This window comes from Emydura macquarii, unplaced genomic scaffold (genome assembly GCF_026122565.2).
Source record: "Emydura macquarii macquarii isolate MOO-44397 ecotype Brisbane River unplaced genomic scaffold, CSIRO-AGI_Emac_v2 contig_1644, whole genome shotgun sequence".
Lineage (NCBI taxonomy): Eukaryota > Metazoa > Chordata > Testudines > Chelidae > Emydura > Emydura macquarii.
In genome coordinates this window covers 22,804,791-22,825,551 of record NW_027131781.1, presented here as the reverse complement: position 1 = coordinate 22,825,551, position 20,761 = coordinate 22,804,791, and the positions used below count along the sequence as shown (strand labels likewise).

The 20,761-nt window shown below is 41.3% G+C and overlaps 1 protein-coding gene and 1 long non-coding RNA gene across 2 annotated transcripts in view; one reads left to right on the top strand and one right to left on the bottom strand.

Annotated features, from left to right (window-relative positions):
* Nucleotides 1-380: 380 nt before the first annotated feature.
* Nucleotides 381-7,029, bottom strand: LOC137158365 (uncharacterized). The gene is made up of 3 exons (XR_010921392.1): nt 6,934-7,029; nt 5,731-5,832; nt 381-1,037 (listed from the first exon to the last, which is right to left on the bottom strand). It is a non-coding gene; the product is annotated as an uncharacterized lncRNA (long non-coding RNA).
* Nucleotides 7,030-7,494: 465 nt separating this feature from the next.
* NEDD4 (NEDD4 E3 ubiquitin protein ligase) overlaps nt 7,495-20,761 on the top strand; it is a 100,845-nt gene continuing 87,578 nt past the window's right edge. The window contains exon 1 of the mRNA XM_067555888.1: nt 7,495-7,608. Coding sequence (XP_067411989.1) covers nt 7,564-7,608 — 45 coding nt within the window. The 5' untranslated portion in view covers nt 7,495-7,563. The remainder of the gene's footprint in view (nt 7,609-20,761) is intronic.

Below are 20,761 nucleotides of genomic sequence, written 5' to 3'. Positions count from 1 at the left end.
AACCATGTCAGACACAATTAGAGGGGTCCATCTTCTAACATCCTTTTTTGTTGTTGTTTGTAGGGTAGATGGGAAACATAGCTCTATGACCTAAACTGCCATGTTAGAAACTAGGCTCCTTGGACCTCAGACCTGTCCCTTGTGTATGTATCCCTGTTAGGACTGGCCAGTTTGTGGCCCAACTCTCTCTGGGCCCTGAGGAAATATGAGACATTTTGAAACTGTTTGTTTGAAAAGCTGCATGCAGGCAGTGGAATTATTTATGACTGTGTTTATAACTGTATGAAAAAAGGCGACAGTACTTATTTAGACTTCTAAAGCATGGGGAATGTAAATTAGGGACAGGTGCTTTGAAGAGCAGAACATTCTTTATTGCTGGATACAAAGACACTCGATTTACAGAAGTACTAAAGATGAGCTGGCAAAGAGAGACTCAGATGTGGCTCAGTCTACAAATCCTTACTCACGTAAATAAACTTATTGAACACAACAAAACCACTTGCATGGGTGAGCCTTGATTGTTGCTGGCACTGGAAGCCCAAAATCCTAACTCCAGATACATGAACAGAGAATCAGTGAGAGCAGCCCTCATTGCACATTATTTCAGAAGTGGCACATCCAGAAGGTGCTGCTTTAAGGAATTAACTTGAATTTTTAATTATACTGTTTATAACATAACTGACTTAAAAGTACTTATAAATACAGAAGAGTATTTTAATTTCTACTATTTTGTATTTCCTGTGTCTGACATAATACTCACAGAAAGGTTTTAATTTTTTAACAATATTTTGTACTACCTCCAATTACAAGTGCTTAGTATGCTCAAAACTATGAATGAATTAAACTTCCTTTGCCAGTACTTTCAAAGACGTGCATCTTTAAGAAAGGCGGAAGAAGGAGGCAAGCTGCTGTTGTGATTCAGACACAGGGACTGAGTCAGGAATCGTGGCTTCAAATTCTTGCTCTTCCACGGTGTATGGGGGAGAGGGAGAGAATTGGGCAAATCCTTTAACATCCCTTTATTTCACTTTTTCTATCTGCAGAATGGGAGGTATAATTAACTAAGCAAAAGATACTGTGAGTTTGATACATTTAATGTATTGACAAATGGTAAAATATGAAAAGAAAAAATGTTTAGAAAAATAAAAACTAAAATATTTAATACTATAAAACAGCTTGTTAATGTAACATTTTGTAGGGTTTGTCTTAATCAAAAGATCATAGACGTGAAAGCAAGCTGGGGGAAATGAGAGTGGGAGCATCCCTTTAGATCTTAGCAATCTAAATGTTTCTCTCTCTGGCAACCCTCATCCCCTCCAAACTGAAAATATGAAGGAAGATGTGTCTATGATTCAAATAAATATATGCCACCTGCACTACGGGACATATCATTCCCTTACTGCACGTTTGCATATCTAGTTTAAAGGAATTTTTTAAAAATAAATTACATGTAAATTGAGATCAGCACAAACTTATTTAAACAAATATACAATTGTCTATACAGACTTTTTCCAAATGTATGTGATGTCTTCTTTATTACTTGGATTTTTTAATAGCAGAAGTTCTGCTGTTCTCAGGGACTCATTTTCCAGCACTGTCATTTTTCAAAACACAAGTTTATGAGAAAATACTACACGCAGCGAATATTTCATCATGGACTGTGAAATGATCTTTATCTTGCATTGATTTCAGTGTTAGAGGACTTTAATATGAAGTTTTTCATCGATTTGAAGGCCAGAAGGAACCATTGTGATAATCTAGACCAATCTCTTGTATAACATGGGCCATATTTTTTAGAAAAACATCCAATCTTGATTTTAAAAGTGCTAGAATCCCCCATGACCCTTGATAAATTCTTCCAATAGTTAATTACCCTCACTGTTAAAAACAAACACCTTATTTCACGTCTGAATTTGTCTAGGTTCAACTTTTAGCCATTGGCATCATTTCTCTCACACCCTACCCTGCAGGACATCATCGCACAAGTTAAATCTCTCTGGGTACACGTGACCCTACTCAGTGAGCCCACTCCTACCAGAAAAATTTTTGGGGGAGCATGGGAAATTTGGATGGACATGGCCAGATTATTCCATAGGATTCAGATAGTAGTGGGCACTGAGAAGGGCCAGTAGGCCAAACAGAGGCATGAAGCCTCTGCATAGGATGGCTGACACCTGGTGGATCCCAAAGATTTGCAGATATCCGGGCCAATTCACTGTATTGGAGTGAGGGGGAGAATCCTAAACTGTTGCTGGAAGAACAGGAAGAAATGTTAGAAGTCCAAATTAGCTGCATTCACTCTCCTGAGTAGGAGTGGGACACTCCTTTGTTGGAGACAATTTGAGTCAATATTTCCTTTCACCCTTTTTATAACTTCTGTACTTATGGCTGAAAAGTAATCACTTCGAGATGAAAGACATATTAATCACTGTACAGTATATGCACAAATGTAGGGGACGAGGAAATGTTGGACAAATGCAAGCATTTTACATTTGCGTTCAAGTTCCACAAGACTGTTGGGCTCATAACGAAAGATGCTACGGCACTGCAGTATTAAAGGTGCTGTCCTTGGGCTGCTGTCACTAGTAACACGCTACAGTCACTGCACTACTAGTTACTAAGACATTGTATAAAAAACAAATTGCTCATCTCATTCTAACTGAACAAAATTAAGCAAGACATTTACATGCCCTTTTTATTACTACTCTTAATATTATTGGTATTGAGGTAGCACCTGCAGGCTGCAATCAGGGATTCATGCCCCATTGATAAGCTAAATTAACTTACATATTTTAGATAGCGCTTTTTGTAATAATACTCAGACATGTTATCCGAAGTCTTAGTATAGAGAACATAAACAGATGAATCTGCCTAAATTCAAAAGCTGTTAGCTAATCAAGAGATATTATTTGAATAGTGCTTTCTATGAGAGGATGGCAAAGCACTTTATGAATATTAATTAATTAGTCAATCCTCAACACACACCTCTGAAGCAGGTGAGTATTATTGACTCCATTTTATAGACTGCGAAACGAGGCACAGAAAGCAGAGCAGCTGCAGCCTGATTTTTAAAAAAGCAAGATATGCAAAATACGTGTCTAATATAGATGGGTAATTATTCAAACAAGGTGGATGATGCAAATGAACGGTTATATGTCTGAATGGCTATCTACATACTTACAATCACTCATGGCCAAACAAGGCATACCTCATCCCTTTTCAATCAGGCCCTAAATTACTTGCCCTAGGTCATATAGGATCTTAGCTGCATGATCAGGAATGGTATCTAGCTCTGAGCACTTAATGGTACTGTGAAGTGTTGAGTCCCATTAGTGAGTCATTGTCATGACATTAGAGAAACTGAGATTACTAGGCTTTCGATAAGTATTTAATTCTCTTAGTCATGGCAATGATAATCACTGTTCCCAACCCAGCATAACTTTTTAAAAATTCCCTCCCATATATATTTTTCCATTTACCTGCCACTTTGAAATTGTGAGTGGTTTTCCATAATGATTTTTGTTGTACTTCTCAGCAAAATCATACTAAAACCTTTTTTACAATAGAACAAAGAATCAGAAATGTGTCAATAGCAAGAACTTGTCACACAAGATTTTTATTTTTTAAATTGCTATTGAAATTACTTCAGATACTTTTGGGTTAAAATTATACCAATGATGAGAACTTATCTGATTTGATTTAAAATTCTCAATCATGGAGTTGTATCCATTCATAATACAGTTAATATAGAACAGACTATTATTCCATCATCCTTCCACTGTTTTTTGTCACATAACTGTAACACTGTCAATGTATTTTTCCTTATTGTAAAGATTATTTTCCTAACTGTTTTTATTAATGACGACCCCTAAAAAGCCTAAAACAGAAGTGTTTCCTTTATTGACATTTCCTCTTTCAGGCACAAACACTGGTATGTAACAAGGGTCGCTAAGCAGTATACTGCTTGCCTAGGTTTCTTTTAAGATCACAGAACCATTTGGTTTAAGAGAAACATTGTTGCAAATGCACTAATAGAAATCAGGGCATATGTTTGCGTCTACCAGTCCAAACAGTGGCATTTAAAAAAAAGAGATGGAAAATAGTTTTGGAATTTGTAGTTACTTAATCTTTCATTTGAGTGATGATAACTCAGATGGCATCAGAAGCCACCACTTTTGCTACCAGTTAGTGAGGCACTGCTGGGATAGAGGAATGAGATTAAATATTAATTTGTTCTTAATGATCTCAGTGTAAAGAATTTCACTGCAGACAAATTATCCAAATACACATTTTCTGTGTGAGTCTCAGATCTCTCTTGTTATGCTTGTCTTGTAACTGAATGAGATTTTATACAAATATTTACTGCTAAAGATGTGTTGCTTATAATATGTAAAAATAGAATGTGTGCTTAACAGACTGCTGAATTCTTGAACTTTTGTTTACCAAAAATAAGTGTGTAGTTTAACTTCTGAGCAGAAACTACCTTAATTATAAAAGTACAATATCATATCTAAAGAAACTATGTTGTATGGGTGATCTGCATGATGGTTAGCTGAGGCCCATAAGATAATTCTTGAGTCCAGTAAAAATGCACCTTTTTAATGATAGTTAAGGGAAGAAGGGGTACTAACCTAGAATCCAGCAGAACTGCATTCAGTTCCCTGCTCTACCACAGACTTCTTGTGTAACCTTGGGTGAGTCAGTTTCTCCCTCTGTGCCTCAGTGTCCCCTCTGTAAAATGGGGATAATAGCATTTCCCTACCTCACAGATTGTGTGTATTGTAATGGGGCACACTTAAGTATCTAAGATAGGTAGTACAGTGAGCAATTGTCATTCTATAGCACTGACACACAAAAGCCATCAATATCATGATCACCACCACCAGTCATCACGTACAATACTACTGACCTTACTGTGATAACATTTGACACTACATCAAAAGCATTTAAATTAATAATTTAAAAATAAATTAGTAGTGGTTTTGATAAAGAAGGAATATATTCTAGTGGTTGGGGGGGAGGGGTTGGAATCAGAAGGTCTGGGTTTCAAGTTAAACTATGTTGCAGTACTCTAAGTGACTTGTCCAAGGTCACACAAATCTCTATAAACCTGAGTTTATCCATACATAAAATGGGGATATTTACTTATCCCTCAGAGGGGTTGTGAGGATTAATTAATATCTAATTAATTAATCTGTGTAGCTCTTTGAGAATCTTGGCTGAAAGATGCTATATAAATGCAAAGTATTATTTTTATTAATTTTAATTTTATTTTTATAAATACTTTAGCTTCATCTAATTATGCAGGACAGAAATTATTCCATGACAACTGGGTGTTCCACAGATATTATCTTAGCACATGAATACATCTTCAATAAGTTCAGCACCCTAGATCTGTTGGTAACTGATTGCCTAGCTGAGGATTTGGACTTTAACTGTGTTGCTGCCCTTGTTTTGGACAACTGATAATCTTTTCAGTAGGCGAGAACATGCTCACAAGAATTTATGGATCTTAATTAGAGGCCTGTCAAAAATGACCTCATCCCTTTAAAACTTTAATTAAATTAGTTTATCGTTACTTCACTGTTGTAATTTTCAGCAGGTCAAAAAAAATTTTCTAACAAGTTGGGAAATTGTGCATTTCTCAGGAAATAGGTGAGTGTGAGCTTTCATGTTATCGCATCCTCTTCCACCCCCAAAAAATTACAGCTACACTAATTCAGTACTCACAAACAAAGATCTGTGTTAAAAGGAAGTTAAAGATGCTTTGGAGTGCTTTTTGTCTCTGTGCCATTCCAGAATGAGAAAGTTGAAAGTCTGAAACCTAAACCTCTGAAAAACAAAAAAAAAGGCACAGTTAAGATAACACCTTTCTCATTACACCCCCATACAACCTTACCTCTGCCTCCATGGAGATGACAGTAGGCACCTTACCCATTCCTAATCAAACCTGCCATTTTCTGCATGCTCGCCATAAAGCAAATCATTGCTCTTTTTCATACACTCTAACTGGTGCAGCAGGTTAGATCTGGGAAGGAGATTGTCTGAGCTCAAGTTGCCATGTTGGGAAGCTTGCAGCTGCTGGTACAGGGTCTGAAGGCTTTTGAAAAACTTTAACAATTTAGTTTCTCCAGAACTGCTCTTCTTCACCCACCCAGGTGCCCTTTGTGCATTCCGGAGCCCTATGGTACTGTGACCAACTGAAGGACTCCGTAGGGCAGCAGCAAGCAAAGAAGGGCAGAATTAAGGCTGTGAGCAAAAATGGTTATAAGAAACAAGACAATTTTTAAAACATAATGGGGGCAGGGGGGGGTGGGGGGGGGGCTGTAGCTCAGGATCACTCTACTAAATGAGCCCATATGTACACCACAAATTCTACCCAGGGCCCTGTTCTGACACAGCAATTTTCAAATCAATCTGCCTAAGCATGTGGCTGTTAGAGTATTTTGAAAAAAACACAAAGCTTTGGTCAACCTTAACTATGGGACTTCAAGGGCAACCCCATCATTTTGATTTAAAATTCAAGTTACAAAATCTCCTTTGGATCTGTCTCTCTCACACCATTTATTTCCTCCTCTGTTTTCTCAAAATCTTTCACCTAGCTTTCGGGAGGAGGGGGATAACTTCCTCCATCCTCTGTGCATCATTTGAACCTCACTATCATGTGCAGACAGCTTCAGAGTGTATAGATCATTTGTTTTGCCCTTTCCTATAAGGAGGCTAAAGCCACGGGGAGCGGCAGGCCACACAGTCTCGCCGCCGATAATAACACTGCCCTACTGCTTGGCCGTGTGCCCTGCTCCTATTTAAACCAGGGTGACCAGATGTCCCGATTTTATAGGGACAGTCCCGCTATTCGGAGTTTTTCCTTATCTAGGTGCCTCTCCCCCCCCCCATTTCTGATTTTTCACACGTGCTATCTGCTCGCCTTACCACCACCAGCGCCTCAGGAACCTCCACGAGCCACCTGCAGCTCCGCAGGGTGACGCTGCCCCTTTTGGCCGGGGGAGGCGACAAGCACGATTTAAGTCAGCAGACTGAAGCCTCTGCCGGTACCTGTTTCCAGGAGCGGAGAGAAGACTGTGCTCTGAGCCAATCAGAAGGAAGATCCGTCTCTCCGGGGGTGGAGGGAAGGGGGATCTCTGAGCCAATCAGAAGGGGGATCTGTCTCCAGGGGCGGAGGGAAGACTGTGCTCTGAGCCAATCAAAAGAGGTATCTGTCATCAAGGGCGGAGGGAAGACCGGGCTCAGAGCCAATCAGAAAGGGTAACTGTCTCCAGGGGCGGAGGGAAGGTAGGGTTGTGAGCCAATCAGAAGGAGTATCTGTCTCCAGGAGCGGAAGGAAGGAGGGGCTTTGAGCCAATCAGAACTGGATTGGGATAGGCGGGGTGAGCGTGCACGCGCGTTCTGGGGGGTGTGGCTGTTCGCGCGCGCTGTGTACTGGGGAGGGGCCTGCCCGCGGCAGGGCGGGGAGGGGCGGAGTGTAACCTGGGGAAGGTCCCAGTGCTGAGGAAAGCGCGTCTCCGGCCGTTGGCCTAGCAGCAGAGCGCTTCCTGTCCAGCCATGGCGGCTTCTCCCGCGGAGGTGCTCGGGCTACCGGGCGAGGAGGTGAGTTCGTGGCGCGGTCCCAGGTTGCTCGCTCTGCGAAAGGGCGGCGGCGGCGGCGGCGGCGGCTTTTCTCCCTCCGCTCTCCCACACTGGGGGCAGTGCCGGACCCTCCCCCGGGCAGGGCTCCTTTCCTGCTGGCGGCAGGGCCTGGGAGTCCCTGTCGTGGGTGCCCCGTGGGCCCTGCGCTGCCTCTGCCGGCCTCGGGCTGGTGGCGGACGGCGTAGGGAGAGGGGCTCTGCCTGGGACTGTCGTTGGCAGCGGGCCTGGCTGTGTGGTGCCATCTCGAGGGCTGGGGGCAGCCTGCCCGTTAGGGGATGGGCCGGGGGATATGACAAGCCCCGCGGCTTCCTGTAATAACTTCCCTCGGCCTCTAGCGAGCGGTTGCGGGTCGCCGCCGACACCCAGATGCGTCTGCCTAACTCTGAACATGACCGCAGGGCTCCCAGCGTCCTGCCCAGAGAGCGCTGGCTGCCAGCTCGTGCTGTCATCCGCGATGGCCCCTCGAGCGGAATGGTTGGATTCCTAACCTGGTAACTTCCTCGTCTAGCGGTGACAGAATTTCCTACTTGGAGACATCCCAGTCTTTAGCTGGATGAGAACAATTAACCTCATGTTATGAATGGTTTGTGGATTGCCTGCCAGTTGAACAAAATCTGATGCCTTTCCTTTTCTCCTGGAGATCTGTAGGATGCTTCCTGGGCTGCCAAAGTCAATATTCCAATAACCTGAATTGATGCTTGTTGGTAAACAGTGCATAGGAAGGAAGAAGGAGATTAGATGACCCACCTTCTCTTCTGTCTGATCTTTTCTGACCATGCAAAGGAACTTTGGGATTGTTCTGTGTATCTTATTTGGGTGGTATTTTAGAATTTTAACTGTTGGGTAACACAGATTGATTTTTATAAACTTAAGTTCTGTGTTTGCAACCTGAAGGTAGTAATGTGGAAGAGTGTAATATACATTCATATCATTTACACAGTCTATATGCATGCAGGTTAGGTGTAGTTATTGGCTGTCTGGGAGGAATATAGTAGCAAATACTTCATGACTCTCTACTAGTGAACTTTTTATCTATGACTTTTTCTATTGTAGGTAAGACCCTAGAAGTTTTCCAGTGTTGGGTGAATTTAGTGGTGTCATTCTGACATGCTACCTGTAATACCTGCGAAATGTGAGCGATTGCTTGAGGCAATGCTGGTGGCATACAGTCTTGTCAAGAAGAAATGGACTTAAGTTTTTTTGTTTGTTTATGGTGTCCCGTCCCCCCCACCCCCGTCCCTCCCAATACATAATCCAGGTATGTAGTGATTAAAAGTTGTTTCCATCAGAGAGCACTTGGGTGCCCCGTCTGAAATGCCTGCAGTGTTGTCTTTGAGCCAACAAGGTATATTTTACCAAAGCTGTCTTTGATCAGCTCTTGTGTATCAAAACATTGGTATGCTTTATGTAAATGTACTTCTCTTGCAAGCTTTGCGTATAACTGAGTGCTTCACAAACATCAATTCATTTTCACAAAATCCCTCTCAGTGGTATTATCCACACTTTTACAGATGGATAGCTGAGGCACTGAGGTTAAGGTCATAGGTATCCATTGATTTTTGGATGCTCAATTTGAGATATAGAGCTTGACTTTTGTGTGTGTGTGTGAGTACTTAGCATTATATAGCATGTATATATTCAAGCATAGCTGCCATTGATTTCAGTTCCAGCTGTGTGAGTGCTCAGTGCTTCTGCAAATCAAGTCCCCTGTTCTCATATTGGATATCCAGAAAATGAGGTATGCATCATTAGTAGGATCCTACCAAATTCACAGCTGTGAAAAACGTGCCACGTACTGTGAAATCAGACCTCCACCATGAAATCTAGGATTCGAGGGGTGAGGAAGGGTCTGGACTGGGGGCGCCCCAACCGGGGGCTTCTACCATGCTCCAGGCTCCAGCTGCTAGTCCCGGCAGGGCTGGGGAGGGACAGGACTTTACTCTTCCCCTGCATGGCTGCTCTCAAGGAGGAGATCAGACCCACCTCTGGGTACCTCCCAGCAGCACAGGGTAGATCAGACCCACCTCCACCCCTAGGAACGTCGTGTGGCTACAATGTTTCCTGCAGCCACGCAAAGTTCCCAGAGGTGGAGATGGATCTGAACTCCCCTGTGCTGTTGGGAGGTACCTGGAGGTGGGTCTGATTTCCCACCAAGAACAGCTATGCAGGGGAAGAGCGAGTCCAGTTCCTTCCCAGCTGGGCGGGGGTGACAGGGCTCGGGGTTTCTGCCCTTGTTCCTTCTCCCAGGGTCCCTAGGCTGGTGCCAGGGCTCAGGGCTTCCACCCTCGCAGCTTCTGCCATGGCTCAGATTGCCCATTTTTCTGGGGGGGCAAATTGGATGGGGCCTCTGTGCATGGGCATCCATGGGTCTATATGTTAATCGACCACTGGCAGTTAGGAGCCCCTGGCTGGGGTGCTTTCCCAGCAGCATGGGAGAGATCGGAATCCCCCTCTGGGAGCCGCCTCTGGCTGTAGGAAGCTCTGAAGGCAGCATACAAGTGAGGGTGGCAGTCCTGTGCACCCTCCACCTCCAATAACTCTCTTTTGGATCAGGACTAGGTGGTTACAACACCCTGAAATTCAGATGTAAACATCTGAAAACATGAAATTGATCATTCTCAAATCCTATGGCCATGAAATTGACCAGAATGGACCATGAATTTGGTTAGACCTTAATCATTAGTAACCATTTCTGAAAAGGTTGGTTTAAGTAATTTGCTTAGCATCACACAGAACTTTGTGGCAGAGGCTGTGATAGAATCCAGTTTTCCAGGGCATCTTTCAACTGCCTTAACTTTCTCTTCCTGTAATTCCCTGCCTTATTCACTATACACCTGCCAATTTCTGCAGCGAATAGGGCAGGGGTCCTATAGACAATAGTCTTCTTTACAACACAACCCTGATTTGCCTCAGGAGCCGATCTGTATTGCACACTGAATGAGGCAGTGGTCCTGTGGAAAAAGTAGTATGTGATCATGTAACCAAAGAATGTATCATGATGCATACACACAAAGGGGCTGAATTAATGTTAAACAAACAATCTTGATTCTGGCATTTCCTAACTTTTGAATGCTTGACTTTGTAACCTTAGTGTTGTTTTAATTTTTTTTTTGTGAGTAATCTTTGATATAGCTTCTAAAATCTCTGTTTACTTTTTGCCCTCAACTGCTTAGTATTACATTGCTCACTGAACAGGAAAAAGACAAGTGGGAAGATAATTCTTTTGCTAAGGCTACTGTCTCAATATAGTTTTAAAAAATCATGTTAACAAATCTCCTTTTACTCCAGCTATTAACCTTGTGATAAAGAAAGCAATGATTTCAAGTGCATTTTCCACCTCCAGGTGAGACTTTCTTTTACAGTGCTCTTTGCCTGAGGCTGTTTTTGAAAAATCACTCAGAAGCTTTAGCTAGTGTGGAAGGAGGAGTCTGCCTGTTTTGTGAAGTGGGTTGCTCTAAAATTACTGCCTATGTGCTTACTGGGTGCAATTTCAGGTAATGGTTTGGAACTGTAAAGTTGTGTACAGACTGAAACACGACTGCCTCTCCCAGGGAAGCAGGATGTGGAGCTGATGTGTGTAAATGGATTGAGTAAGGAGTCATGGCCTGAAAAAGTGCAGCTGGCAGGGCAAGGAATCTGGGAACCAGTGGAGAGGAGGGAAGACAAATCTGACAAGGAGCCAAACTGCAAAGGAAGAACTGGGACTAGCTGTGCAAAAAGACTGGGACAGGGAGCCAGGGGCAATGAGGCTGCTGAAGTTGGATGAGACCCCTGGGAAGGGAGACTGAAACTGGGAGTTGGTGGGGACTGAGGACAAAATGGGGGTGGGGACTAGGAATACCTGGGCAAGGAGATGGAGAACAGGAGCAGGGGGGAACTAGAAAGGTGGAGACTTGGATGGCAGAGTTTGCATGGGTGAGACTGGGACTTACTGGACAAGGAGGCTGAGAAGTCTGAGGAGTAGAGACTAGACCTGGGACAAGGAGTCATTAGTGGGACAGAGACAGCTTGGAGGGAATAGGGCAGAAGAGGTCAAGCTTGCAGGAATGGACAGTCTCTGCCCACTGAAGTGCACGCCCCTTCAGAGCCTAGGATGGAACTCAAATTCCTGAGTCTCACTATTCCTCAGATGTTAGCAAATATCTGTGAAACCCACAAAGCGTGCATCTCATCCCCCTGTGGTGCAAGTCCACATAAAAGTTAGCCCACTTATTACTGTTATCAGCTACACCATTGGTTCAAATCTGAGGTCTAAGCCATGGATCAAAGGTTCTAGCCTTGCTGAAATTCAGTGTGGTGTCAGTATGATGCCGCATGATGGAATTTGTTAGTCTGGTTTTTAAAAACCAAGGAAATTACACATACAAACTACCCAACCTTAAGTTGACCCCCTTGTGCATATACAGTATGATGAAGTCTAATGACATGATCACATAGTATATAGCAGTGTTTTTCAAATAGTGTTGGGCTGAGTTGAAGGGTTCTGTGAAAAAGCAGAACTGCGCCACCGAAATTAACAGAAATCGCGCGTCGCCGAACAGCTGTCAGCGCTCTGTGGAAAACAGCTTAGAGAGCGCGCTGCCGAAACCAGCCTACACCACGCCGCCGAAAAGGGGAAGATTTCCTGGACTTGTCGACGGAGGGTATGGCATGGCCACGCAAGGGTGCCGTGGCAAAATATAATTGAGAAACACCGATATATAGTATCAAGACCCAGGCCTCATTTAGTGCATAGAATAGACAATGCTCACTTAATGAGCAGATAGTCCATATTTTTCTTTTCATGATTTAATGAGTGGCCCATTCCTTATTTACTTAACAGCAGGGTTTGGACAGTGTTAAAACAGAATTATTAATTTCCCTATGCACTGTTCTGTGGTGCTCACTGCTACAGGATCTGAATGCTGTTCAAATATTAATTATTTTCAAAACACCCTTGTGAGATGAATGGGTATTTAATCACACTTTACAGATTAAGCTCAGCAGTATCCACTAATTTGGGGTGTCCAATTTCAAACCTGATTTTTGAGTATTTATCATTATATAGGACTTGATATGTTCAAAGCACAGCTCCTACTGACTTCAGTTGCAAGTGCTCAGCACTTCTGCAAATGAGACCTTAGGGTCTCAAGTTAGGCAGCAAGAACACACAATTAGTCACCCCCTCTGAAAAGCTTGATTTAAAGTGACTTCCATAACAACAAAGGAATTCAGTGGGAGAGGCAGGGATAGAATCCATTTCTTCATGGAGGCATTCAGTTGCATTAAACTTGAGACCATCCTTTCTCTTCCCTCTGCCTCGTTCACTACACAGCTTTCAACTTCTGCAGCAAATGATCCCTGGGTCCTACAGACAGTCTCCTTCACTTCGTAACCTTGATTCATCCCCAGAGCAGCTCCAATTTCTGCACTGTATGAGGCTGGGATCCTGTGAGGGGGGAAAAAAGCAATCATGTAATTAAAGACTGCATCATAAAGCACATGATCTTCTTCTTCTTACAGCTTTTCCCGCACTAAGCAGGGTTGCCAAAAAGGTTCATTATGGTCCTTCTCCATCCAATACTATCTTGTGTATCTTCTGTCTTAAGTCCAACACTTTCCATGTCTCCCTTCAGCACATCCTTCCAATGGGTCTTTGGCCTTCCTCTCTTCCGTGGTCCAGGGGCTCCATTTCTAACACTCTTCTCGTCACATGGTCCTCGCCTCTTCGCATTACATGTCCATACCATCTCAATCTCTTATCCTTCAACTTTGTTGCTACCTCTTTCACTTTCAGAGTCCCTCGAATGTACTCATTCCTTATCTTATCCTTCTTTGTTATACCACAAATCCATCGCAACATCCTCATTTCATTCATATTCAGCCTAGTCTCCTCTTTTAACGTTGTCGCCCACGTTTCTGCACCATATGTTAGTGCTGGTCGCACAACAGTTTTGTATATCTTCCCTTTCAGTTTAACTGGTATTTTCCTGTCGCAAAGCACACCTCTACATTTTCTCCAGTTGTTCCATGCTGATTGTACTCTTTGCTTTATTTCTGCACCCATACCACCATCCTCTTGTACCACAGATCCAAGGTACTTGAAGCTTTCTACTTGTTTGATTTCTCCTCCTTCAATTTTCACTGGTGCCTCCCATTCTCTCTGAGTTCCACTAAATTTATCATAAAGCACATAAGGATGCCAAATTAAGGTTGCATAGACAACCTTAATTTTGGCATTGCCTAGGTTTTGAATGCTTGATTTCACAATTTTAACATTTTTAATGTATTTTTGGGATGTACTGTAACGTTGTCAGATACCTATTAACTTATAAGTCAGAAAACAGTGATTGCTGTAGATAATATCACATTGGAACTTGGATTATAAGTCATTCACGCCATTTTTTCACCTACTCAAACTTTCTGAAAACTTCTGGGAATGAAACTTTACATGCTTTTAATCTCAACCTAGAGGTGACTTTTGTGTTAAGTTTTAAGGAAGGAAGGACACTTGAGCTATCTGAGTTACTGTAGAATGGGACGAAGTGTACTTGGTAGTCAGATGCTTATTCTCATGTGACTTTTTCCAGTTGTGCTGCTGCCTACTAACCCATGTTTGTGGTTAGAACTGAAGGAATAATTGGTGGTGGGCTTTGTGGGGGAGTTTTGCAAGCTGGACTGAAAAATTAAAAAAAAAAAAAAAAAAAGTGGAACCAAAATTCTTCTCCCCCTCATTTTTTTCATGAATCAAGAAACCTAAAATCTTCATTTTGGAAACATTGCTGTATGGTGTTTCCAAAACAAAATTTCCTCCTTAGGATCAACAGCTGGTGAGTGAAATTGTCAACAATGAAACAGACAAGAATGTCAATGTCAACTTCTTTCTGCACTGCTGGGCTCCCAGGATCTATCACAGACTGAGGACCCTGGGTTTTGAGGCTTCCTGAGTCTGGGACAAGCCCTGGGAGTCCTGGCTGCTGCTGGGTGAAACTAACATTTGGGCAAAACATTTCAGGCTTGATGAATCATCACTAGGAAATTTCCAATCAGCTTTACTTGTGGCAAAACATATCAAGCCAAAGGAGCAGCAGCAAAAGTGGGAGTTCTTGACTCTCTAGCACCTTATTCATCTCACTCAGGTCTGAACATCTGATTAGTTGGGTCCATTTGATTGAAATGACTGGACAATATTCTTTATAAATAATTTGGAAAGCTAGAATAATGCAACTAAGGCATTGTCTCGGCAACTTCATTGCAGAACTAAGAGTAAAGAATCATGAGCATCAACAGACGTTTAATGAGATGATTCAGTCCATATCTGATAGTGACAAATATTATACACAGTGAAATAGAACAAATGTAGATAATCTTTAAAAAGAATAGGTGTTACATCCTGTTAAGGAGCACGAATTCATGAGTTACCATTGTTTTAACGCAAACTAATAATTGTTTCTTACTGATGAGAGTTGCCTGTTAATGACAAACTTTTCTGAGCTTTGCTAGCTTTGATTGCCTTTAAAGCTGATTAGGTAGGAACTCTTTTTTGTAAAGATGAAACTCAAATGGGCATTTTGTGGTAAGAAAACTTAAGTATGCACCTGACTCCTTTTCCGCATGTGAAACAAAAAGTCATATTTTAAAAGACTGTAATGTTTTGTTACTTTTGACACTAGTCTTTATATATTTTTTAAAAAATCCTGAGTGTTTCTATTGCTATTATGTTGTTACAGTCTTGTTCAGATAACTATCATTCAAGTCTCTAGTAAACTTCAAAACTTTACAACAGTTGGAGTTAAGTTCATGTGGTGAAAATGTCATTGGAACCTGAGGCGAAAGCTTACAGTGTATCTATGTAAAAATATCTTTATGCAACAGCATGGAAATAGACGTGTGGGATTCCATGGCTTGCTATACTAGTTCAGAATCAGTAATGATAGAGCGTGAATGGCTTATCAAACTGTTTTTGAGCTGTCTGCAACAACTCAAGTTCATAATACGCTTGCAACATAATACTTGAAGAAAACCTATTTTGGATTAAATATCTACATATATCCCAATAGCGTTGTCGTTTGTTACAAGACTGTCTTTTTAACTACAATCATTTGATAATTTTATTTGTAGCTATTTGCCTGGTGTATTGACTTTGAGATGAAGGGAGACTCTTTTGGCACTTCAATTAAGGGGGGGGAAGTCCTTATTTCAGAGGTAATGAGAGAGAGCGCAAGGAAAGCAAGGTCAACACTGATCAAGTGCAGAAACTGAAACTTTCAGTTTATACAATGGAATACAAAGCTGAGTCAACATAATTTCAAAGATGTATGGAGAAGTTCAAGAAATAAGGATCACTGTGTTGTGTAATCTCAGCCTGTTGGTCCTGAATCCATTCACAGAGCCCTGGAAGTTTGGAGAAATTTTGGTCACTACAATGTATTCAGGCAGCCACTCTTGTTAAGTATCATCTAATCTTACATTGTTTAATGGCATAGTCTATCAAAACTTACTAAAGAAAGTTGACATTATTACTGGAGCGGCACAAAGGGGAAGATGGGGGTGACATGTAGAAAGGGATTCCTAGAAGATGGAGAGACTGTCAAATAATGAGCAGTATAAGCCCATGGGAGTAGGCCCCCAGACATGGGGTAGCTGAGGTGTAGGGTACTATCATAGGCAGTGGGGTAAGGGACATGAACTGGACCCTGCAAAACTACTTTGCTCTGGCAACAATTCAAACTCTAGGTTGCTTGGGCATTACAGTGGAATGCTCACTTCCAGATGAAGCATTGTAAGAGACAATTTAAGGTGAAGTGTCCAGTTAAAACTTCTGTAGTTTTAGGACAAAAATGGGTTAGTGGGTTGCAGATTGTTGTAATAAGTCATAAATCCAGTGTCTTAAGTCCATGAATTTTAGTGTCTAGCAAAGTTATGACTTTTTTAATGAAATTTAGCAATTTGTCTCTCTTTATCCAAAACTTAACTTGTGTAAAGTCAGCTCCTGGCTCCTTAGTTCATTCTCTTCTTCTTGTCATCTTTTTCTACTGCTCTTTGGCTATTCCTTGTGTACTGCAGGGCACAGAATCCCTCTCAAGTCTAGCTTCTGTTCCCTTCCCTTCATCAGCACCCCAACTTCCACACTCCCTTTCAGTTTATTCTGTTATGCTCTCCATCAGACTTTAATGTGAACTTCTAACTTGTTAGTATGTTTTCTCACTTGAGCTTTCAGTACTCACACATCAGAAAACCGAGTAGAATAACTTGGGTCTTGGTTGCACACAGTATAACAATGAGAGCAGAGCAGAGTATGAAGATTTTAGTAATTCACATTGTATTGATTTTAATACATCATCTGTCATGCTTTTGATTAATTCAGTGTTTGTTTTGCCCTAACGTTCGTTATTTTAATTCTGCTTTGAAACTGCATTTGTTGGCTATGTTTAGTGGTGGCCGTTTCTTGACCTATGTAAATGGGGAGGAGAATGTAATTAGAACAAAGAACAACAGGATGTTTTTACCCCAAGCCATTGTTTGATTACCAACTAAGATCAGTGCAAGACTTAGATACTTTAAATTTTGAAGAGGATGATGTAGAGTAGCCAACTTGAAACACTGATCTACTTGAAAGCTGCTTGAATAACTTATGCTAGATTTTAAATGTGTTTTTAAACCAAATCCCTTATTCTGCTCTAGATGGTTTATAATATCTTTGTGAATTCCTGCTGTGGTCAGAGTGTTGAGAAAGCAAAGTTGTGAAAACGTTGCACTTGGAGTAAAAGCATGACACTAGATGAAATGCCTGCTCTTTGTGGAAGCTATTCTAACATGTAACCCAAGGTAGAGCCCTTTTTTGAACATTTTCTACTCTGAACTTAGAATTTCGTCTTTAATTTCAAACATTATACCCATTTCACTACTTAGACATTTCTAGAAAACAATGATGCCTGTCAGAGTTCATAAGTGTCAATACACTGTAATCAACACTATACATGTAGTGGTTACAGGTTCAGTTACTGCAGTTATTGACACATTAATGTGGATAGCAGATTCCATTTCTGCTATAGAGTGCTGTGGAATCAAGATGGGCCATATAGCACTTTGAGTCATCACAGATATTGGAATAGGTAACTTTGCAACGAGTATTAATTTAATTAATTAATTTAGTATTCACCAATTTTTTTTTCCACCTGGGGAATTAAATATCGCTGATCCTTCTAGAGATCGTCCTCAAAATACATTCAGCTTAGTAGTCAGCTCATCTTGTGTGCCAGTTGCTACCTGGATTTGAGGAATATTCTCAAGTATCATGTTCTGCATAGAAAATGCCTTCTGCCTAATTAAATGCTTAATTTACTAAATTCCTCCTACTGCTTTAGTCAAAACAGTTCAATAGATCTCTAGCAATTACCAGGAATGTGCTGAGACCAATGCTAGAAAGGCATGTTATTACTGTGAACATACTCCATTGTTTCCCATGCTGCCACTCTGACTTCTTCTTCTTCTTCTTCTGGTACATTACTATCTGAAAACAAACTTTATCTGTATTGAAAAATTCCTAAGATACATGCCAACACTAATTGCTGTCACTACAGGTACTGCAGGAGTGTTCAGTGTCTGAAACATAAGACCTGTATCAGAATTTCTTTCCCTGATTGTTTCTATGAATTCAGTTCTGGGTGCAGCTAAATTTTGCAACATAAAGTATAGCTTCTTCGTGGCAATCATGTTTCGCTGGTGTGCCATTACCTCACACATTCTACAGCTTCTAATTGTTGTTAGTCACATGATCTGGTGAAATTTGAAAAGGTTTTGTTTACTTTTATACACGTGTAGGCTTTTTCGATTTACCAGTATAGTCAACAGTTCAGAATTGCCTTTGTTTACCAGTTAGCAGTCTAGATAGTATCTGATGAACAAGCGTCTCATACAATGTTCAGCTGTTTCATGGCATGAAGGTACTGTCCATATTCTTATAGACTGAGCTAGTAGATCCATCTGTAGTTAAGGTTGCCTAACACTTTCTATCATAAGACTCTGTTTTTCGTTTGCTTATAATGCTGCCAAACTTTAACTGTGTCGGCTGAAATCTTCCATGTTTGGTGTTAGCCTCAGGCTGAACTTGTTTTAGAAAGCTTCAGTTGAAACAGGTCACATTTTCCTTCTTGTTAATAGAACTGTAAGAATTTTTTTTAGATGCTCTAGTCCAGTGGCTCTCAACTTTTCCAGGCTACTGTACCTCTTTCAGGAGTCTGATTTGTCTTGTGTACCCCAAATTCTACCTCACTTAAAAACTACTTGCTTACAAAATCAGACATAAAAAATACAGAAGTGTCATAGCACATTGTTACTGAAAAATTGCTTACTTTCTTATTTTTACCATATATAAATACTGTACTTACATTTCAGGGTATAGCATATAGAGCAATATAAACCAGTCATTATCTGTATGAAATTTTAGTTTGTACTGACTTCGCTAGTGCTTGTTATGTAGTCCGCTGTAAAACTAGGGAAATATCTAGATGAGTTGATATACCCGCTGGAAGACCTCTGCATAGTCCCTCCATGCTTTGGAGCAGGACCTTGAAAATTAGCAGAGGGGGTTGCACACGATGTGGGGGTTGGATGTGCCTCTTGCTGACCTCATTAAAATCCACCCAAACTTTGCCAAGTTAGAAATCTCTGAAAATGAGCTTGCATACGCTGAATAGAAGTTTTAGAGGCAGTAGCTAAATTTTCTGATTCTGTCTGCATTGAATATGCTCTGTTCCTACATAGCTCCTATGTTTCCATCTCCACTATGGCTGAATCCAGTTTACCACTTTACCAATTTACCATACCAGAGCCACAAAGCACATATATGCTCCTGGTGATTCTAGATCCAAAATAACATGTCCAGTATTAACAGTAAATTTCTTGATTTAACTGAAAGTATAATTTGATCTACTTAATTACCGTCTTGATAGTTAAACACTGTTCTTAAAACTGGTCGTGTACTTGCTGACGTAACTGGGGCATAAGAAGCTGTCAGTATTTGATTTGTTAAAATCAATTTTAATGCAAGTTTTGCCATGAGACTGAAAGTAGTTTTGGTGTATAGAATATTTATTTTAAAATGGTAGAGGTATACTATAAGCATAACAGTAAAGTTAGCTTTCTCCAAAAACCATTCTGTAATTAGTTTATTTTTAGACTCCATTTTCACCAAACATTCAGCATTAGTCCTATTTTTGTGTAGACCAGTTGATGTTGACTAAGTCTTGATTATTTGGTTTGCATGATTTCTAAAGACTGGAATTTCAAATTTATTTTGTAAAGAGTGCTAAATTCCATTTGTAATTCTGGCCTATGGATCTTAGAGTCTAATACTAGTTTCAGTGAACAGTGGAATCCAACCCATACAAAGGAGACTTGGTGCTTTTCAGTGTCTGCCAACTTTCTGACAGAAGCATGCCGGAGCTTGCCGAGGTCAACACCAGGCAGTTCTCATTTGCATTGCTAATGCAGGATGCATGGTTCTCCTATATTTCCACAGCTTGATGGAGTACTGCTACAGTTGAGATTGCACTGAGGATGATGCAGAGATGTTTGAGCATAATAAATTGAAGCTGATGGTCACAATGAAAAACAATGCCAGGTTGTTGAACACATTCACAAAGCAGTTCTGCATGGCAGAGCACCATTTCTGGGCCCAAGAAAGGAGAACTGACTGCTGGGATTGTATTGTAATACAAGTTTGGGATGATGAGCAGTGACTGCGAGACCTTCAGAGGCGAAAGGCCGCGTTCCTGGGTCTATGTGCCATGCTTCCCGCAGCCCTCCAGCAGAGGGGCACAAGAATGAGAGCAGCACTGACAATAGAGAAGCAAGTGGTGCTTACACTCTGGAAGCTTGCAACACTGGATTGCTACTGGTCAGTGTCCCATCACTTTGGAATTGGAAAATCTGCAGTGGAGGCTGTTGTGATCCATGTGTGTAGGCTACTAAATGTCTCCAGTTATATAGAACTATGACTCTCGGTAATGTACAGGAAACAGTGGATAGATTTGTAGCAGTGGGGTTCCTGAACTGTGGTGATATGATAGACGCACATATCCCTATTTTGGCACCAGACCACATTGCCACAGAATATATCAATAGAAAGGGC